The sequence below is a fragment of the Oncorhynchus kisutch genome, unplaced genomic scaffold (assembly GCF_002021735.2).
Source record: "Oncorhynchus kisutch isolate 150728-3 unplaced genomic scaffold, Okis_V2 scaffold3584, whole genome shotgun sequence".
Lineage (NCBI taxonomy): Eukaryota > Metazoa > Chordata > Actinopteri > Salmoniformes > Salmonidae > Oncorhynchus > Oncorhynchus kisutch.
Window position 1 is genome coordinate 130655 of NW_022265529.1, and position 19150 is coordinate 149804.

The 19150-nt window shown below is 37.0% G+C and overlaps 1 protein-coding gene across 2 annotated transcripts; it reads left to right on the forward strand.

Annotated features, from left to right (window-relative positions):
* Positions 1-538: 538 nt before the first annotated feature.
* LOC116371715 (zinc finger protein 625-like) lies at positions 539-5734 on the forward strand. Of its 2 annotated transcripts, none has more exons than XM_031820692.1 (2): positions 539-1064; positions 2899-5734. In XM_031820692.1, exons 1-2 carry the CDS (start codon positions 752-754, stop codon positions 3789-3791), a joined length of 1206 nt encoding a protein of 401 aa, XP_031676552.1. In that variant the 5' UTR covers positions 539-751; the 3' UTR covers positions 3792-5734. The 2 variants fall into 2 exon arrangements, with proteins under 2 accessions (XP_031676552.1, XP_031676554.1); XM_031820694.1 differs by having other exon boundaries at positions 2902-5734.
* The last annotated feature ends 13416 nt before the right edge of the window (positions 5735-19150 follow it).

The window sequence follows — 19150 nt, forward strand, 5'->3', positions numbered from 1 at the left end:
TCAATCTGCCTCTGGAGTGTCTTTCCTCTGTGTCTTTCCTGTGTGTGTGTGTGTGTGGGGGGGGGGGGGGTGTATGTGTGTGTGTGTGTGTGTGTGTGTGTGTGTGTGTGTGTGTGTGTGTGTGTGTGTGTGCTCCCACTATATAAAATCCAGTGCTATTTGCATGTGATGCCAGTGTTTTGTTTTGGTAACCCACTTTTTGATATTATGTAGCAATAGTGATAATTTGTAATGCAGTGTGTGACCTTGAGAGAATAACACATGACCTGTTTTTATGACAGTATTTCATATTCATGTACATATTCCGCTTTTACATCTGTGTAAAAGGTATTATTGGAAAGTAGTATTTGTAAGCTGTAAGAGAAAACATCCGTTTATTTAGAAATGAATATGCTATAGTGTAGTGAATATTTTTATTTTGGTTCACTCCCGCTCCAGTCAGCAGATGGCGACGTGAGTCTTTCAGGTGACGCATCTTGCGTGACGTATAATCTCGTGGACGGAACTCTTTTTTTTTTTTCAACAACAACAACAACAACAACGATGACTACTTCTTCCGCTACCTCGGTAGCTTGCTAGCAAACGTTAAACCGAAACGTTGAAGCTCTTTACACAAACGTTGTGCTTATTAAGTGTTTTCAACACACTGTCGTCATAGTTACTAATTACTCCATTTACGTTGTCTGCTACCTGGCTTGTTATGTTAGTTTAATTATAGGCTAATCGCTAATGCTAACTAGCATCCCCAACCATGAGCTCACTAAGCTACTCCCCCCCTGCTAAAGAAGAGGAGGTCTACTGGACGGAGAAAGAAGCTCTGGGGCTGAACGTTGTTGTGAAAGAGGAAGAAGAGGAGGATGATGAAGAGGTTTCAGTTTTTGGAGAGGAAGAAGCTTTCAGAATAATAAAGGAGGAAGAGGAGGCTATCACATTGAAAGAAGAAGAGAAGGATGTCATGGCGAAAGGAGAGGAGGCCATCTCAATTAAAGAGAAGGAAGACGTTTTGGGAGTGAAAGGCGAGGAGGAGGGAGAGGAGCAGGAGACTGACGATCTGATTCACACCAGTGAGTATTATCTTAAGAACAGGGGCATAAACTCTCTCTGCAGTTGTTGAACCACAGTGTGGTTTTTAAGGGGGTCATTCTACTGAAGCTCTACACTTGTTCTGTACTGTAGGATTTGGGTCGTTCCATGTGATTTCAATCACTTTCTGACTGCACCAATTTTGGTGACTTCAATGCCAAAACATTCGGTTAGTTCCGATTGTGGTGATGCATTGTGTAGGTATGTATACAGCCTGGTTATTCTTATTGAATTACTTTCAAATTTTAATCTACTTGGTAAATATTTTTCTTCTTCTTGAACTGCACTGTTGGTTCAGGGCTTGTAAGTAAAGCATTTCATGGTAAAGTCTACACTTGCTGTATTTGGCGCATGTGACAAATAAAGTTTGATTTGATTTGTATAGCCACGCCCATTGTTTACAATGTTGACCCACTGAAGGACCAAGCACACAAACACCCGGTAGAGTAAGTTCCAATGTCATTTTATTCATTTTTGCAATATGCCCCCCCCCCCCCTCTCGACTATATACCAAGAATTGAGCAGTCAGATCTATTAGACAAGAGATAGGGGGACAAAGTTCACCCACTTTGCATACCCCACCCTGAGACATCCATGTCTTTCTTCATCACTGGAAAAGATCAATGGTTGAGTTGGATCTCTTTTGAAAACGTACAAACTATTTCACAATTTTTAAGACAAAGAAATTGTTTTTTTTTACCTTTAACATAAATGATCTAAAAACACGTAAACTCTATTGATATAAAACTCAACTGTTTATCTATTTCAGTGAAGAAGACGTGGATGTCTCATGGCAGGGATGAGTATGCAAAATGGGTGAGAACTGCCATCTCCTGAATGTTTTGGCGTTCAGGTCTAAAAAGTCACTTACTGATCACTTCTACCATGGGCCTGTTTGGAAGGTTTCTGGACACTTCTATCATGGGCCTGTTTGGAATGTTTATGGAATCTTCTACCATGGGCCTGTTTGGGGTGCAGGGGTGCAGTTAGAAAGTGATTGAATTCATATGGAACAACAATTGTTTATTCTAGTAGCCAAATAACACACATGTATACTTGAAATGTATCCTATACTGACTAGTCTATTACATGTATCCTATACTGACTAGTCTATTACATGTATCCTATACTGACTAGTCTATTACATGTATCCTATACTGACTAGTCTATTACATGTATCCTATACTGACTAGTCTATTACATGTATCCTATACTGACTAGTCTATTACATGTATCCTATACTGACTAGTCTATTACATGTATCCTATACTGACTAGTCTATTACATGTATCCTATACTGACTAGTCTAATACATGTATCCTATACTGACTAGTCTATTACATGTATCCTATACTGACTAGTCTATTTACCCATTAGGTCTATTACATGTATCCTATACTGACTAGTCTATTACATGTATCCTATACTGACTAGTCTATTACATGTATCCTATACTGACTAGTCTATTACATGTATCCTATACTGACTAGTCTATTACATGTATCCTATACTGACTAGTCTATTTATCCATTAGGTCTATTACATGTATCCTATACTGACTAGTCTATTTATCCATTAGGTCTAATACATGTATCCTATACTGACTAGTCTATTTAACCATCAGGTCTATTAAATTCAAAACAACAATATGTTTAATATTGTTTCTATTGGCCTCAAAGCGCTACAGCCACTCTGTGATGACAAGCTCTGCTCTTTTATTGAGGGATCTAGTCTAGATTAAACCTCATAGGAAGACAGTTTTATCATGTGGAGGTTTCGTTCAGGTCTCTCTGTTTAACCAAATACTATCTTTAGCAGGAGAGAGACCAGATTCTAACACTGACAGCAGGAAGAGTCCCTCAGTGGAACCAGACCCAGAGACGCCCAAACCAGCAAGACGACACCCCTGCTCCCACTGTGGAAAGAGGTTTACTACATTAGAACACCTGAAAGTACATAAAAGAATAATACACTTGGGAGAAAAGCCATACCACTGTTCAGACTGTGGTAAGGAATTTAGCCGGCTAGATGGCCTGAAACAACATGAGAGAATACACTCTGGAGAGAGGCCTCACCACTGCTCTCAGTGTGGAAAGAGTTTTAGCTGGTTAGGGAGCCTGAAAATACATGAGAAAACACATACAGGGGAGAAGCCTTACCACTGCTCTCAGTGTGGAAAGAGATTTTCCCAGTTAGGGCATCTAAAAGGGCATAAGAGAACGCACACCGGAGAGAAGCCTTACCACTGCTCCCAGTGTGGGAAGAGATTTACCCAGTTAGGCAACCTAAAAAATCATGAGCTAATACACTCTGTATATAAGCCTTACCACTGCTCTCAGTGTGAACATACATTTTTCTCATTAGATTCTCTGAGAAAACATGAGATAACACACTCTGATGAGAAACCTTTCCATTGTTCCCAGTGTGGCAAGAATTTTTTTACATTAGGGTCCCTGAAGGAACATGAGCGAACACACACAGCAGAGAAACCTTACCATTGTTCTAAGTGTGTAAAGACTTTTTCCTCATCAAAATACCTTAAAGAACATAAAAGAATACACTCTGGAGTGAAACCTTACCACTGCCCCCAGTGTGAAAAAAGTTTTGCCCGACCGAGGGACCTGAAATATCACGAGAGGACACACACAGGAGAGAAACCTTACCGCTGCTCTCAGTGTGGAAAGACATTTTTTTATCAGGACACATGAAAAGACATGAGCTAACACACTCTGTTGAGAAGCCTTTCCACTGCTTCCAGTGTGGGAAGGATTTCACCCAGTCAAGATACCTGAAAAAACATGAGACAATGCACTCTGTGGAGAAACCTTACCACTGCTCCCAGTGTGAAAAAAGTTTTTCGCGGTCTGGGGACCTAAAATATCACGTGAGGACACACACCGGAGAGAAGCCTTACCGCTGCTCTCAGTGTGGAAAGACATTTTTTTTATCAGGACACCTGAAAAGACATGAGCTAACACACTCTGTTGAGAAGCCTTTCCACTGCTTCCAGTGTGGGAAGGATTTCACCCAGTCAAGATACCTGAAAAAACATGAGCTAACACACTCTGTAGAGAAGCCTTTCCACTGTTCTCGATGTGAAAAGAGTTTTAAGAATTTATGGAACATGAAAGTGCACGAGCAAAGACACACAGAGGAGAAGCCTTCCACTGCTCCCACTGTGGGATGAAATGTACATGGTTTCATCAACCGAAAGAGCATGAATGAATCTCTCACTCTGGAGAGAGATGTCCGAAGCCATTATTTATACTGTGTAATTTAATCCTTTTTTTTTTACATTTGTGTACCTTTCACCATCCATATGAATACAGGAAAACAATTATTTCCTTCACCACTCATCAAAACAGAACTGTGTGGACAAACCTGGACGTTCTTTAAAAGAACGTTGGTAATTTTTAGAATGTTGGGACATTGTTTGAATGTTTATCAGGAAACACACAAAAGTGCTCCCTGTTGGCTGATATCTTTGACTGAGAACTGGGTTTGTCATTATGCCACATTAATTAAATAAAGATGGCTCTTCTAAAAGCTTCACACCATAAACTGCTGAATTTGTAAGAACTTTTCTTTCATTTTGATTTCTGCACAAATTAAAAACGTGTCACTGACTCCCCCTATGGATTGATGTTTCAGCATTGTCTCTCTCCGTGAAAAGTTCTGTGTTCACCTGCCACGTGCGACATAAACACACAGTATGCTTGAGTAAGATCAATATCCATCTTCATAATACAGATAGCATGTAGCCTGAGCTAGAATGTGAAGCTAACTAGTTGGCTAGCTTTATACAGTTTAAGAGAGTAGATCTAGCTAGCTTTATACAGTTTAAGAGAGTAGATCTAGCTAGCTTTATACAGTATAAGGCTGAAGGGCCTCTCCTAGGTTTGAGTATGTCTAGATAAATCTAGCGCTCTCTCCAGACATACTCAAACCTAGGAGAGGCCCTCATATATAGAACACAACCCCTCTGATGGTTCTGGTCATGGTTGGGGTCAAACAAGGTTCAAACCGACCTTCAGACCCTCAAAAGCTGTGATGTTTAAACTTTATTTGTTGATGTAGAACTTGAAATAGAATTGACTTTAGATTTTTTTAAAGATTGATCTTAGACTAAAATGTAGTTTAAAAACAAAGCCTTTTATGATTCAGGACTCTTGGTCTGTAACCCCTCCCTCACCTGCTGCTTTTAGTTGCTCCTCCCCAAGTCTTTGTCTTTATTTGTAGATATTGAATAAAGTTGGACTCAGAGTGCAACCTTGTCTCGCTCCCCAATTCATTTGTAAACTTTGAATAAAGTTGTACAAAGACTGAAACTTTGTCTCGCTTCCAAATTAATTTGAAAATGTTGATTAAAGTTGGCCTCAGACTGCAGCCTTGTCTCGCTCCCCAATTAATTGGTATATATTGAATAAAGTTGGCCTCAGACTGCAGCCTTGTCTCGCTCCCCAATTAATTTCAAAATGTGGAATAAAGTTGGCCTCAGACAACCTTGTCTCTTGTCTTGAGAAGCTATACCACTGCTCTCGTTGTGGAAAGACATGGACCTGAAATCACATGAGAGAGAAGAGAGGCTGTGTTCTGACTTTTGTTTTTGACTGAGAATTTGTGTTTTTGTCATGAAATATAAATGTATATATAAAATAATACTCACCACTAGGCCTACATTTGTGTTTCTTTTTTCATCTCGAAGCATGGTCATGTGATAGGGGCAGTATTACTGTATATATGGTCATTCGCAAATCTGATTTAATCAAATGAAATGTGTATTTGGTTTTGATATAAATGTTGATCGAATGGATAAACCTTTGGATGTTAATTTTATGATGTAAATTAAGAAATAGAAGAATATAATTTGAATATCTGTATAATACTACTCTATTAATCCCCGAGGGTACAGTCATGTAATAGGGGCAGTAGTACTGTATTAATCCCCGAGGGTACAGTCATGTAATAGGGGCAGTAGTACTGTATTAATCCCCGAGGGTACAGTCATGTAATAGGGGCAGTATTACTGTATTAATCCCAAGGGTACAGTCATGTAATAGGGGCAGTATTACTGTATTAATCCCCGAGGGTACAGTCATGTAATAGGGGCAGTATTACTGTATTAATCCCCGAGGGTACAGTCATGTAATAGGGGCAGTAGTACTGTATTAATCCCCAAGGGTACAGTCATGTAATAGGGGCAGTATTACTGTATTAATCCCCAAGGGTACAGTCATGTAATAGGGGCAGTATTACTGTATTAATCCCCAAGGGTACAGTCATGTAATAGGGGCAGTATTACTGTATTAATCCCCGAGGGTACAGTCATGTAATAGGGGCAGTATTCAGTAGTACTGTATTAATCCCCGAGGGTACAGTCATGTAATAGGGGCAGTATACAGTAGTACTGTATTAATCCCCAAGGGTACAGTCATGTGATAGGGGTAGTATATAGTATTACTGTATTAATCCCCAAGGGTACAGTCATGTGACAGGGGAAGTAATACTGTATTAATCCCAAGGGTACAGTCATGTGATAGGGGAAGTAATACTGTATTAATCCCAAGGGTACAGTCATGTGATAGGGGCAGTATATAGTAGTACCTTATTAATCCCCAAGGGTACAGTCATGTGACAGGGGCAGTATATAGTAGTACTGTATTAATCCCCAAGGGTACAGTCATGTGACAGGGGCAGTATATAGTAGTACTGTATTAATCCCGAGGGTATTGTCATGTGACAGGGGCAGTAATACTGTATTAATCCCGAGGGTACAGAGCTGGGTGATGAAGAGTGTTGGTGGAGCTGGGTGATGAAGAGTGTTGGTGGAGCTGGGTGATGAAGAGTGTTGGTGGAGCTGGGTGATGAAGGGTGTTGGTGGAGCTGGGTGATGAAGAGTGTTGGTGGAGCTGGGTGATGAAGGGTGTTGGTGGAGCTGGGTGATGAAGGGTGTTGGTGGAGCTGGGTGATGAAGAGTGTTGGTGGAGCTGGGTGATGAAGGGTGTTGGTGGAGCTGGGTGATGAAGGGTGTTGGTGGAGCTGGGTGATGAAGGGTGTTGGTGGAGCTGGGTGGTGAAGGGTGTTGGTGGAGCTGGGTGATGAAGAGTGTTGGTGGAGCTGGGTGATGAAGAGTGTTGGTGGAGCTGGGTGATGAAGAGTGTTGGTGGAGCTGGGTGATGAAGAGTTGGTGGAGCTGGGTGATGAAGGGTGTTGGTGGAGCTGGGTGATGAAGAGTTGGTGGAGCTGGGTGATGAAGAGTGTTGGTGGAGCTGGGTGATGAAGGGTGTTGGTGGAGCTGGGTGATGAAGAGTGTTGGTGGAGCTGAGTGTCTGAGAAAGAAGAAAGAGAATATCTGTTATTAAACATTGTGTTTTTTGTCTTTGTCATTTCTGACCTAATCAGATTATAATTTTCTCTTTATTTTGCTTGTAAAGTGGGTTTATTTGCGGAGAATCTCAGTCATTTTAAATAGCATTGGTGGTTCAGTGGGAGAGTTCTCGCCTGCCACGCGGGAGGCCGGGGTTCCTTTCCCAGTCATTGCGCTAACTGAATTCTGAGTTCTTGATTGTAAATAATCTATTTGTATGTTTTGCCTGGAAAGTTATGGTGGCTAGTGTTTGTATAAGAGATAAACTGAACGTTTTAATAGCTTGTTTGGTTCAAATTGATAGAAGGGATAAATTAAACGTTTTTAATAGATTGTTTAGGTTAAATTGATAGACTAATTAATTCAACTTAAAATAATAATGAAGCAAATTCTGATGCAAGACGATGTCTGGTCACTAAATTATCTGCTGGAATAATGTATTGAGAATTGGGTCGTATTTAAATGACTGTATCAATAGAGAAGACAGTTACCTCAGTTAAAGACATTCTGAATAATAGTGGAGAGAGAATGGCGATAGGAAGTGATTACCGAAATGATTTTCATTCTTATAGATTGACTGACGCATGTTGTGATTTTGGCGCTGCGTGTGTTATTTTTTAAAGAAATAGGATACATTTCATAAGTGTGAAGAGCAGAGAGAAGAGGAAGTTATAAAGTTTGGGTTTTAAATCTTACACAGAGGTAAGGAAAAACGTTGAAATGGGAGGGGTTATATATTTCTGCCCAATGGGGAAAAAGGAATAGGATAAGTTGAGCTGGAAAAACGTTGAAATGGGAGGGGTTATATATTTCTGCCCAATGGGGAAAAAGGAATAGGATAAGTTGAGCTGGAAAAACGTTGAAATGGGAGGGGTTATATATTTCTGCCCAATGGGGAAAAAGGAATAGGATAAGTTGAGCTGGAAAAACGTTGAAATGGGAGGGGTTATATATTTCTGCCCAATGGGGAAAAAGGAATAGGATAAGTTGAGCTGGAAAAACGTTGAAATGGGAGGGGTTATATATTTCTGCCCAATGGGAAAAAAGGAATAGGATAAGTTGAGCTGAAAGTAAGGAAGAGAGTTAGTTGCTCTGTTGGCTACTAATTATCAGGGTAAGTTGCTAGAGGCGGGTAGATTGTTGTAGAATAACGTACATTTGCGTTATTAGTTTGAATACACAATAACCTTACTGAAATTGTTTCGACCGTTGTTCAAGTACACTCTTTTCTGTACTTCTGGCGGCACCATTTTGATTGCGAGATGTTGATTGGGCTTTAATTTGGCTGTAAGAAAGGGAGATCTGAATGTTTGCATTGTAAGACATTGTGAGAATGGATTCTGATGGTTATTGATTCTTGGATTGATCGTTTAAGTAACACCAGTTAATTTGAGCAGGATAGTTCATGTAGTCTAACATTATAGTATGTTTCCATTAGGTGGAACAATGTCAGGTCATTAAAGGTGATTACTGGTTGAGTAGTTTGAGAGCCTGTTGGCAGAAGACTGAATGGGTATGAATGTTGAAAAGCAAGCTTGGGCCAAACTATTAAACTAGTATGTTAAGTGGGGGAGTATCATAGATTTTAATTATAGTGTTGTTGCCGCTATAGTCAAAACAATTTCATATGTTTTGGTAAATTAGCGAGGTTGAATTTGGTTATTTGAGTTCCTTTTTTTATTTGCTTTTTAAAAGAAAGGTTGGAAGCAAGTATGATGCCTTGGCACTTAAAATCAGATACCAGCAGGAGCTGATGCCTTGGCACTTAAAATCAGATACCAGCAGGAGCTGATGCCTTGGCACTTAAAATCAGATACCAGCAGGAGCTGATGCCTTGGCACTTAAAATCAGATACCAGCAGGAGCTGATGCCTTGGCACTTAAAATCAGATACCAGCAGGAGCTGATGCCTTGGCACTTAAAATCAGATACCAGCAGGAGCTGATGCCTTGGCACTTAAAATCAGATACCAGCAGGAGCTGATGCCTTGGCACTTAAAATCAGATACCAGCAGGAGCTGATGCCTTGGCACTTAAAATCAGATACCAGCAGGAGCTGATGCCTTGGCACTTAAAATCAGATACCAGCAGGAGCTGATGCCTTGGCACTTAAAATCAGATACCAGCAGGAGCTGATGCCTTGGCACTTAAAATCAGATACCAGCAGGAGCTGATGCCTTGGCACTTAAAATCAGATACCAGCAGGAGCTGATGCCTTGGCACTTAAAATCAGATACCAGCAGGAGCTGATGCCTTGGCACTTAAAATCAGATACCAGCAGGAGCTGATGCCTTGGCACTTAAAATCAGATACCAGCAGGAGCTGATGCCTTGGCACTTAAAATCAGATACCAGCAGGAGCTGATGCCTTGGCACTTAAAATCAGATACCAGCAGGAGCTGATGCCTTGGCACTTAAAATCAGATACCAGCAGGAGCTGATGCCTTGGCACTTAAAATCAGATACCAGCAGGAGCTTTTTCCATCAGTAGTTGTTGTTTGAGGAACATGCAGACTGTGTTTTATTTTATTGAGATGTAAACATGAGTCTCTGAGCAATTTTGTCATCTGAACCATTATAGTAGTGAGTTCTTGTGTAGTTTGTTATTTGCATGAATTTATCACTGTATCATCTGCGTACATTGGAACGTCAGACCCTGTACAGACTAAAGGAAGATCATTAATGGACGTGCTGAACAGTATTGACCTTTGGGGAATGAAAGCTTTGTGGATATGAGTGGGGGGGGGGGGGGAGTTTGTTTTGATTTTTACCCTGATGAGACAGCTGATGAGACAGCTGATGAGACAGCTGATGAGACAGCGGATGAGACAGCGGATGAGACAGCTGATGAGACAGCTGATGAGACAGCTGATGAGACAGCTGATGAGACAGCTGATGAGACAGCGGATGAGACAGCGGATGAGACAGCGGATGAGACAGCGGATGAGACAGCGGATGAGACAGCGGATGAGACAGCGCCAACTTTTGGAAGATTTTAGATTTGTTTTAAAAAATCAGGATCGTTTTTACAAAATGTATATCAACAAGTTGAAATTATTAGATTTCTGATTAAAGAGGTTTGTTTCTTTGTTTATGGTTTGTTTAAGGAGTTGATTTAACTTAATTAAACATTGTATTCAGATGTGTTTGAGTAGGATTCTTTCTTCCGGGACGGATGGAAATGATCTACATATTTAAGTTGAAGGAGCCATGGGAGAACACGTCTACATATCTATTAAATGCCTGGGATTAAATGACTAATTTCTTACGCTGACTACGTTTGCGACAGAGGAAAAAGTATTTAGATAGTAAGGATAATTGTATGTAAGGGTAACATGTTCAATTAAGCACACATATACATTGATGCTGATTAAAACTTATGATTAATGATTTGAGGTACAGTGGAATTATCATTAGGTTTGGTTTATAGTTCACTTTTGAGTTTCTGAATCGATGTCGTGTAATGAATACCAACTAAGTGTTTTGTGTTTTCTCCGGGAAAATGGGTATTTCATTGTCTCTCTTTGGAATGTTTCCAGGGACTATACTCTTGGGGACAGTGAGTGAGATTGAGGCCATAAACGAACACATTGAAAAGGGCCTGGAGGTTTTTTGTTTGAGTGCAAAGGTATCTTAAAGGGGCACATCACACACACATGGGATTTTAATTAGTTTTTATTTTCTGAGTTTTAATTACACACGCTAATTCTTTTGATAAAGGAATGTTCTGGGAACCTGGGATACAACATGTTGGAACTATTTGACTATTGTTTGCAGTTTGTTTAATATAGTGAACAACACTGCTTTGAAGGGTTTTGTATGACCTATGACCTTCTGATGACCTTTCGTTGTGGCCTGATCACCCGCATTGGAAAGCCATTTGGATAATGAATTCATGGTCATTTGTAATACTGCTTTCAAGATAATTTGTGTAATTGGTAAATATGTTTCTTAGCCATATTTGTAATTTGGACCACTGTGAAGAGGAAGAGGGCATTGCTGCTTTTAAGTCTATTTTCCTATGACCATAGTTTCTTTCAGTTTAGTGATTTTAATTTGATTAGGTTAGTTGAAATTTTGTTTTATATATTTTTTTCAGTTTTTGTTTTACATTACTCTCATACGGAGAGATGTGTGTAAAACATGAGGGAGGATTCAGTTTTTGAGTGTATTGTATTGTTGAGTGTATTGTATTGTTGAGTGTATTGTTGAGTGTATTGTATTGTTGAGTGTATTGTTGAGTGTATTGTATTGTTGAGTGTAGTGTATTGTTGAGTGTATTGTATTGTATTGTTGAGTGTATTGTATTGTTGAGTGTATTGTTGAGTGTATTGTTGAGTGTATTGTTGAGTGTATTGTATTGTTGAGTGTAGTGTATTGTTGAGTGTATTGTATTGTTGAGTGTATTGTATTGTATTGTTGAGTGTATTGTATTGTTGAGTGTAGTGTATTGTTGAGTGTATTGTTGAGTGTATTGTATTGTATTGTTGAGTGTAGTGTATTGTTGAGTGTATTGTATTGTTGAGTGTATTGTATTGTTGAGTGTATTGTATTGTTGAGTGTATTGTATTGTTGAGTGTATTGTATTGTTGAGTGTATTGTATTGTTGAGTGTATTGTTGAGTGTATTGTATTGTTGAGTGTAGTGTATTGTTGAGTGTATTGTATTGTTGAGTGTATTGTATTGTATTGTTGAGTGTAGTGTATTGTTGAGTGTATTGTTGAGTGTATTGTATTGTATTGTTGAGTGTAGTGTATTGTTGAGTGTATTGTTGAGTGTATTGTATTGTATTGTTGAGTGTATTGTATTGTATTGTTGAGTGTAGTGTATTGTTGAGTGTATTGTATTGTTGAGTGTGTATTGTATTGTTGAGGGTATTGTTGAGTGTAGTGTATTGTTGAGTGTATTGTATTGTTGAGTGTATTGTATTGTATTGTTGAGTGTAGGTAGTGTATTGTTGAGTGTATTGTTGAGTGTATTGTATTGTATTGTTGAGTGTATTGTATTGTATTGTTGAGTGTAGTGTAGTGTATTGTTGAGTGTATTGTTGAGTGTATTGTTGAGTGTATTGTATTGTTGAGCGTAGTGTATTGTTGAGTGTATTGTATTGTATTGTTGAGGGTATTGTTGAGTGTATTGTATTGTTGAGTGTATTGTATTGCTGAGTGTATTGTATTGTTGAGTGTATTGTATTGTATTGTTGAGTGTAGTGTATTGTTGAGTGTAGTGTATTGTTGAGTGTATTGTATTGTATTGTTGAGTGTAGTGTATTGTTGAGTGTATTGTTGAGTGTATTGTATTGTATTGTTGAGTGTAGTGTATTGTTGAGTGTATTGTTGAGTGTATTGTATTGTATTGTTGAGTGTATTGTATTGTATTGTTGAGTGTAGTGTATTGTTGAGTGTATTGTATTGTATTGTTGAGTGTATTGTATTGTTGAGTGTGTATTGTATTGTTGAGGGTATTGTTGAGTGTAGTGGTATTGTTGAGTGTATTGTATTGTTGAGTGTATTGTATTGTATTGTTGAGTGTAGTGTAGTGTATTGTTGAGTGTATTGTATTGTATTGTATTGTTGAGTGTATTGTATTGTATTGTTGAGTGTAGTGTAGTGTATTGTTGAGTGTATTGTTGAGTGTATTGTTGAGTGTATTGTATTGTATTGTATTGTTGAGCGTAGTGTATTGTTGAGTGTATTGTATTGTATTGTTGAGGGTATTGTTGAGTGTATTGTATTGTTGAGTGTATTGTATTGCTGAGTGTATTGTATTGTTGAGTGTATTGTATTGTATTGTTGAGTGTAGTGTATTGTTGAGTGTATTGTTGAGTGTATTGTTGAGTGTATTGTATTGTTGAGTGTATTGCTGAGTGTGTTGTATTGTTGAGTGTATTGTTGAGTGTATTGTTGAGTGTATTGTTGAGTGTGTTGTTAAGTGTATTGTATTGTTGAGTGTATTGTTGAGTGTATTGTATTGTTGAGTGTATTGTTGAGTGTATTGTATTGTTGAGTGTATTGTATTGTTGAGTGTATTGTTGAGTGTATTGTATTGTTGAGTGTATTGTATTGTTGAGTGTATTGTTGAGTGTATTGTATTGTATTGTTGAGTGTATTGTTGAGTGTGTTGTATTGTTGAGTGTATTGTTGAGTGTGGTGTATTGTATTGTTGAGTGTAGTGTATTGTTGAGTGTAGTGTATTGTTGAGTGTATTGTATTGTTGAGTGTAGTGTATTGTTGAGTGTAGTGTATTGTATTGTTGAGTGTAGTGTATTGTTGAGTGTATTGTTGAGTGTATTGTTGAGTGTATTGTATTGTATTGTTGAGTGTATTGTTGAGTGTAGTGTATTGTATTGTTGAGTGTATTGTATTGTTGAGTGTAGTGTATTGTTGAGTGTATTGTATTGTTGAGTGTATTGTTGAGTGTATTGTATTGTTGAGTGTATTGTATTGTTGAGTGTATTGTTGAGTGTAGTGTATTGTATTGTTGAGTGTATTGTTGAGTGTAGTGTATTGTATTGTTGAGTGTAGTGTATTGTATTGTATTGTTGAGTGTAGTGTATTGTATTGTTGAGTGTAGTGTATTGTATTGTTGAGTGTATTGTTGAGTGTATTGTGAGTGTATTGTATTGTTGAGTGTATTGTATTGTATAGTAGTGTATTGTTGAGTGTAGTGTATTGTTGAGTGTAGTGTATTGTTGAGTGTATTGTATTGTTGAGTGTAGTGTATTGTATTGTTGAGTGTATTGTTGAGTGTATTGTATTGTATTGTTGAGTGTATTGTATTGTATAGTAGTGTATTTTGAGTGTAGTGTATTGTTGAGTGTAGTGTATTGTTGAGTGTAGTGTATTGTTGAGTGTAGTGTATTGTTGAGTGTAGTGTATGTTGAGTGTGTTGTATTGTTGAGTGTATTGTTGAGTGTATTGTTGAGTGTATTGTATTGTATTGTTGAGTGTAGTGTATTGTATTGTTGAGTGTAGTGTATTGTTGAGTGTATTGTATTGTATTGTATTGTTGAGTGTATTGTATTGTATTGTTGAGTGTATTGTATTGTTGAGTGTATTGTATTGTTGAGTGTATTGTATTGTTGAGTGTAGTGTATTGTTGAGTGTAGTGTATTGTTGAGTGTATTGTATTGTTGAGTGTAGTGTATTGTTGAGTGTATTGTATTGTTGAGTGTATTGTTGAGTGTATTGTTGAGTGTATTGTTGAGTGTATTGTTGAGTGTATTGTAGTGTATTGTTGAGTTTAGTGTATTGTTGAGTTTAGTGTATTGAGTGTATTGTTGAGCGTATTGTATTGTTGAGTGTATTGTATTGTATTGTTGAGTGTATTGTATTGTATTGTTGAGTGTATTGTTGAGTGTATTGTATTGTTGAGTGTAGTGTATTGTTGAGTGTATTGTATTGTTGAGTGTAGTGTATTGTTGAGTGTATTGTATTGTATTGTTGAGTGTAGTGTATTGTTGCGTGTATTGTTGAGTGTATTGTATTGTATTGTTGAGTGTATTGTATTGTTGAGTGTATTGTTGAGTGTATTGTTGAGTGTATTGTATTGTATGTTGAGTGTATTGTATTGTATTGTTGAGTGTAGTGTATTGTTGAGTGTATTGTATTGTTGAGTGTATTGTATTGTATTGTTGAGTGTATTGTTGAGTGTATTGTATTGTTGAGTGTAGTGTATTGTTGAGTGTAGTGTATTGTTGAGTGTATTGTTGAGTGTAGTGTATTGTATTGTATTGTTGAGTGTATTGTATTGTTGAGTGTATTGTTGAGTGTAGTGTATTGTATTGTTGAGTGTATTGTATTGTTGAGTGTAGTGTATTGTTGAGTGATTGTATTGTTGAGTGTATTGTTGAGTGTATTGTATTGTTGAGTGTATTGTATTGTTGAGTGTATTGTAATTGTTGAGTGTATTGTTGAGTGTAGTGTATTGTATTGTTGAGTGTATTGTTGAGTGTAGTGTATTGTATTGTTGAGTGTAGTGTATTGTATTGTTGAGTGTATTGTTGAGTGTATTGTTGAGTGTATTGTATTGTTGAGTGTATTGTATTGTATAGTAGTGTATTGTTGAGTGTAAGTGTATTGTTGAGTGTAGTGTATTGTTGAGTGTAGTGTATTGTTGAGTGTAGTGTAGTGTATTGTTGAGTGTATTGTTGAGTGTATTGTATTGTTGAGTGTAGTGTATTGTATTGTTGAGTGTATTGTTGAGTGTATTGTATTGTATTGTTGAGTGTATTGTATTGTATAGTAGTGTATTGTTGAGTGTAGTGTATTGTTGAGTGTAGTGTATTGTTGAGTGTAGTGTATTGTTGAGTGTAGTGTATTGTTGAGTGTAGTGTATTGTTGAGTGTGTTGTATTGTTGAGTGTATTGTTGAGTGTATTGTTGAGTGTATTGTATTGTATTGTTGAGTGTAGTGTATTGTATTGTTGAGTGTAGTGTATTGTTGAGTGTATTGTATTGTATTGTATTGTTGAGTGTATTGTATTGTTGAGTGTATTGTATTGTTGAGTGTATTGTATTGTTGAGTGTATTGTATTGTTGAGTGTAGTGTATTGTTGAGTGTAGTGTATTGTTGAGTGTAGTGTATTGTTGAGTGTATTGTATTGTTGAGTGTATTGTTGAGTGTATTGTTGAGTGTATTGTTGAGTGTATTGTAGTGTATTGTTGAGTTTAGTGTATTGTTGAGTTTAGTGTATTGAGTGTATTGTTGAGCGTATTGTATTGTTGAGTGTATTGTATTGTATTGTTGAGTGTATTGTTGAGTGTATTGTATTGTTGAGTGTAGTGTATTGTTGAGTGTATTGTATTGTTGAGTGTAGTGTATTGTTGAGTGTAGTGTATTGTATTGTTGAGTGTAGTGTATTGTTGAGTGTATTGTTGAGTGTATTGTATTGTATTGTTGAGTGTATTGTATTGTTGAGTGTATTGTTGAGTGTATTGTTGAGTGTATTGTATTGTATTGTTGAGTGTATTGTATTGTATTGTTGAGTGTAGTGTATTGTTGAGTGTATTGTATTGTTGAGTGTATTGTATTGTATTGTTGAGTGTATTGTTGAGTGTATTGTATTGTTGAGTGTAGTGTATTGTTGAGTGTAGTGTATTGTTGAGTGTATTGTTGAGTGTTGTGTATTGTATTGTATTGTTGAGTGTATTGTATTGTTGAGTGTATTGTTGAGTGTAGTGTATTGTTGAGTGTAGTGTATTGTTGAGTGTATTGTTGAGTGTATTGTTGAGTGTATTGTATTGTTGAGTGTATTGTTGAGTGTAGTGTATTGTATGTTGAGTGTATTGTTGAGTGTATTGTTGAGTGTATTGTTGAGTGTATTGTATTGTTGAGTGTATTGTATTGTATAGTAGTGTATTGTTGAGTGTAGTGTATTGTTGAGTGTAGTGTATTGTTGAGTGTAGTGTATTGTTGAGTGTAGTGTATTGTTGAGTGTAGTGTATTGTTGAGTGTAGTGTATTGTATTGTTGAGTGTAGTGTATTGTATTGTTGAGTGTATTGTATTGTTGAGTGTAGTGTATTGTTGAGTGTAGTGTATTGTATTGTTGAGTGTAGTGTATTGTTGAGTGTAGTGTATTGTTGAGTGTATTGTATTGTTGAGTGTATTGTTGAGTGTATTGTTGAGTGTATTGTATTGTTGAGTGCAGTGTATTGTTGAGTGTAGTGTATTGTATTGTTGAGTGTAGTGTATTGTATTGTTGAGTGTAGTGTATTGTTGAGTGTAGTGTATTGTTGAGTGTAGTGTATTGTGAGTGTATTGTATTGTTGAGTGTAGTGTATTGTTGAGTGTAGTGTATTGTTGAGTGTAGTGTATTGTTGAGTGTATTGTATTGTTGAGTGTATTGTTGAGTGTATTGTATTGTATAGTAGTGTATTGTTGAGTGTAGTGTATTGTTGAGTGTATTGTATTGTTGAGTGTATTGTATTGTTGAGTGTAGTGTATTGTATTGTATTGTTGAGTGTATTGTATTGTTGAGTGTATTGTATTGTTGAGTGTATTGTATTGTTGAGTGTATTGTTGAGTGTATTGTATTGTATTGTTGAGTGTAGTGTATTGTTGCGTGTATTGTTGAGTGTAGTGTATTGTTGAGTGTAGTGTATTGTTGAGTGTATTGTATTGTATTGTTGAGTGTAGTGTATTGTTGAGTGTATTGTATTGTTGAGTGTATTGTATTGTTGAGTGTAGTGTATTGTTGAGTGTAGTGTATTGTTGAGTGTATTGTATTGTTGAGTGTAGTGTATTGTTGAGTGTATTGTATTGTATTGTTGAGTGTAGTGTATTGTTGAGTGTATTGTTGAGTGTAGTGTATTGTTGAGTGTATTGTATTGTTGAGTGTATTGTTGAGTGTATTGTTGAGTGTATTGTATTGTTGAGTGTATTTTTGAGTGTATTGTATTGTTGAGTGTAGTGTATTGTTGAGTGTATTGTATTGTATTGTATTGTTGAGTGTATTGTATTGTATTGTTGAGTGTATTGTTGAGTGTATTGTATTGTTGAGTGTATTGTATTGTTGAGTGTATTGTTGAGTGTATTGTATTGTATTGTTGAGTGTAGTGTATTGTTGAGTGTATTGTTGAGTGTAGTGTATTGTTGAGTGTATTGTATTGTATTGTTGAGTGTATTGTATTGTTGAGTGTAGTGTATTGTTGAGTGTATTGTATTGTTGAGTGTAGTGTATTGTTGAGTGTATTGTATTGTATTGTTGAGTGTAGTGTATTGTTGAGTGTATTGTTGAGTGTAGTGTATTGTTGAGTGTATTGTATTGTTGAGTGTATTGTTGAGTGTATTGTTGAGTGTATTGTATTGTATTGTATTGTTGAGTGTAGTGTATTGTTGAGTGTATTGTATTGTTGAGTGTATTGTATTGTATTGTTGAGTGTAGTGTATTGTTGAGTTTAGTGTATTGTTGAGTGTATTGTTGAGCGTATTGTATTGTTGAGTGTATTGTATTGTTGAGTGTATTGTATTGTTGAGTGTATTGTTGTTTGTTTTGTTCTATTCCCGAGGGGTATAGGTGTAACTACGATGGACTTGACAGTGAGATGGGAGTATAAACCAATTTGAAAGAATAGTTTCAATAGAATGTTTTGATATTCTCTGTGAAATATGTTTAGATATGTGTATTAAGAATAATTGGCAAAAGTAATCATTTATCATGTAGTTAATGAACTGAACTAAACTGTTGTTCTGATCTGTTCTTTCGAGGTTATCAATGAAAAGTGAAAATCTGTAGTTCTGCCCCTGAACAAGGCAGTTAACCCACCGTTCCTAGGCCGTTATTGAAAATAAGAATGTGTTCTTAACTGGTTTGCCTGGTTAAATAAAGGTATTATTATTATTATTATTTTTTATCGGCAAATCGGCGCCCAAAAATACAGATTTCCGATTGTTATGAAAACTTGAAATCGGCCCTAATTAATCGGCCATTCCGATTTAATCGGTCAACCTCTAGTACTCACCAGATCAGATCGTCTGGACCCGGGTCATCAATAGGATGGTGGTACAACACCAGATCAGACCGTCTGGACCCGGGTCATCAATAGGATGTGAGTTGGTTCCTCCAGTCAATGGGAGATTCATCACATCACCAGAGACTGGGTAGAGATAACATAGTGGACTGGTAGAGATAACATAGTGGACTGGTAGAGATAACATAGTGGACTGGTAGAGATAACATAGTGGACTGGTAGAGATAACATA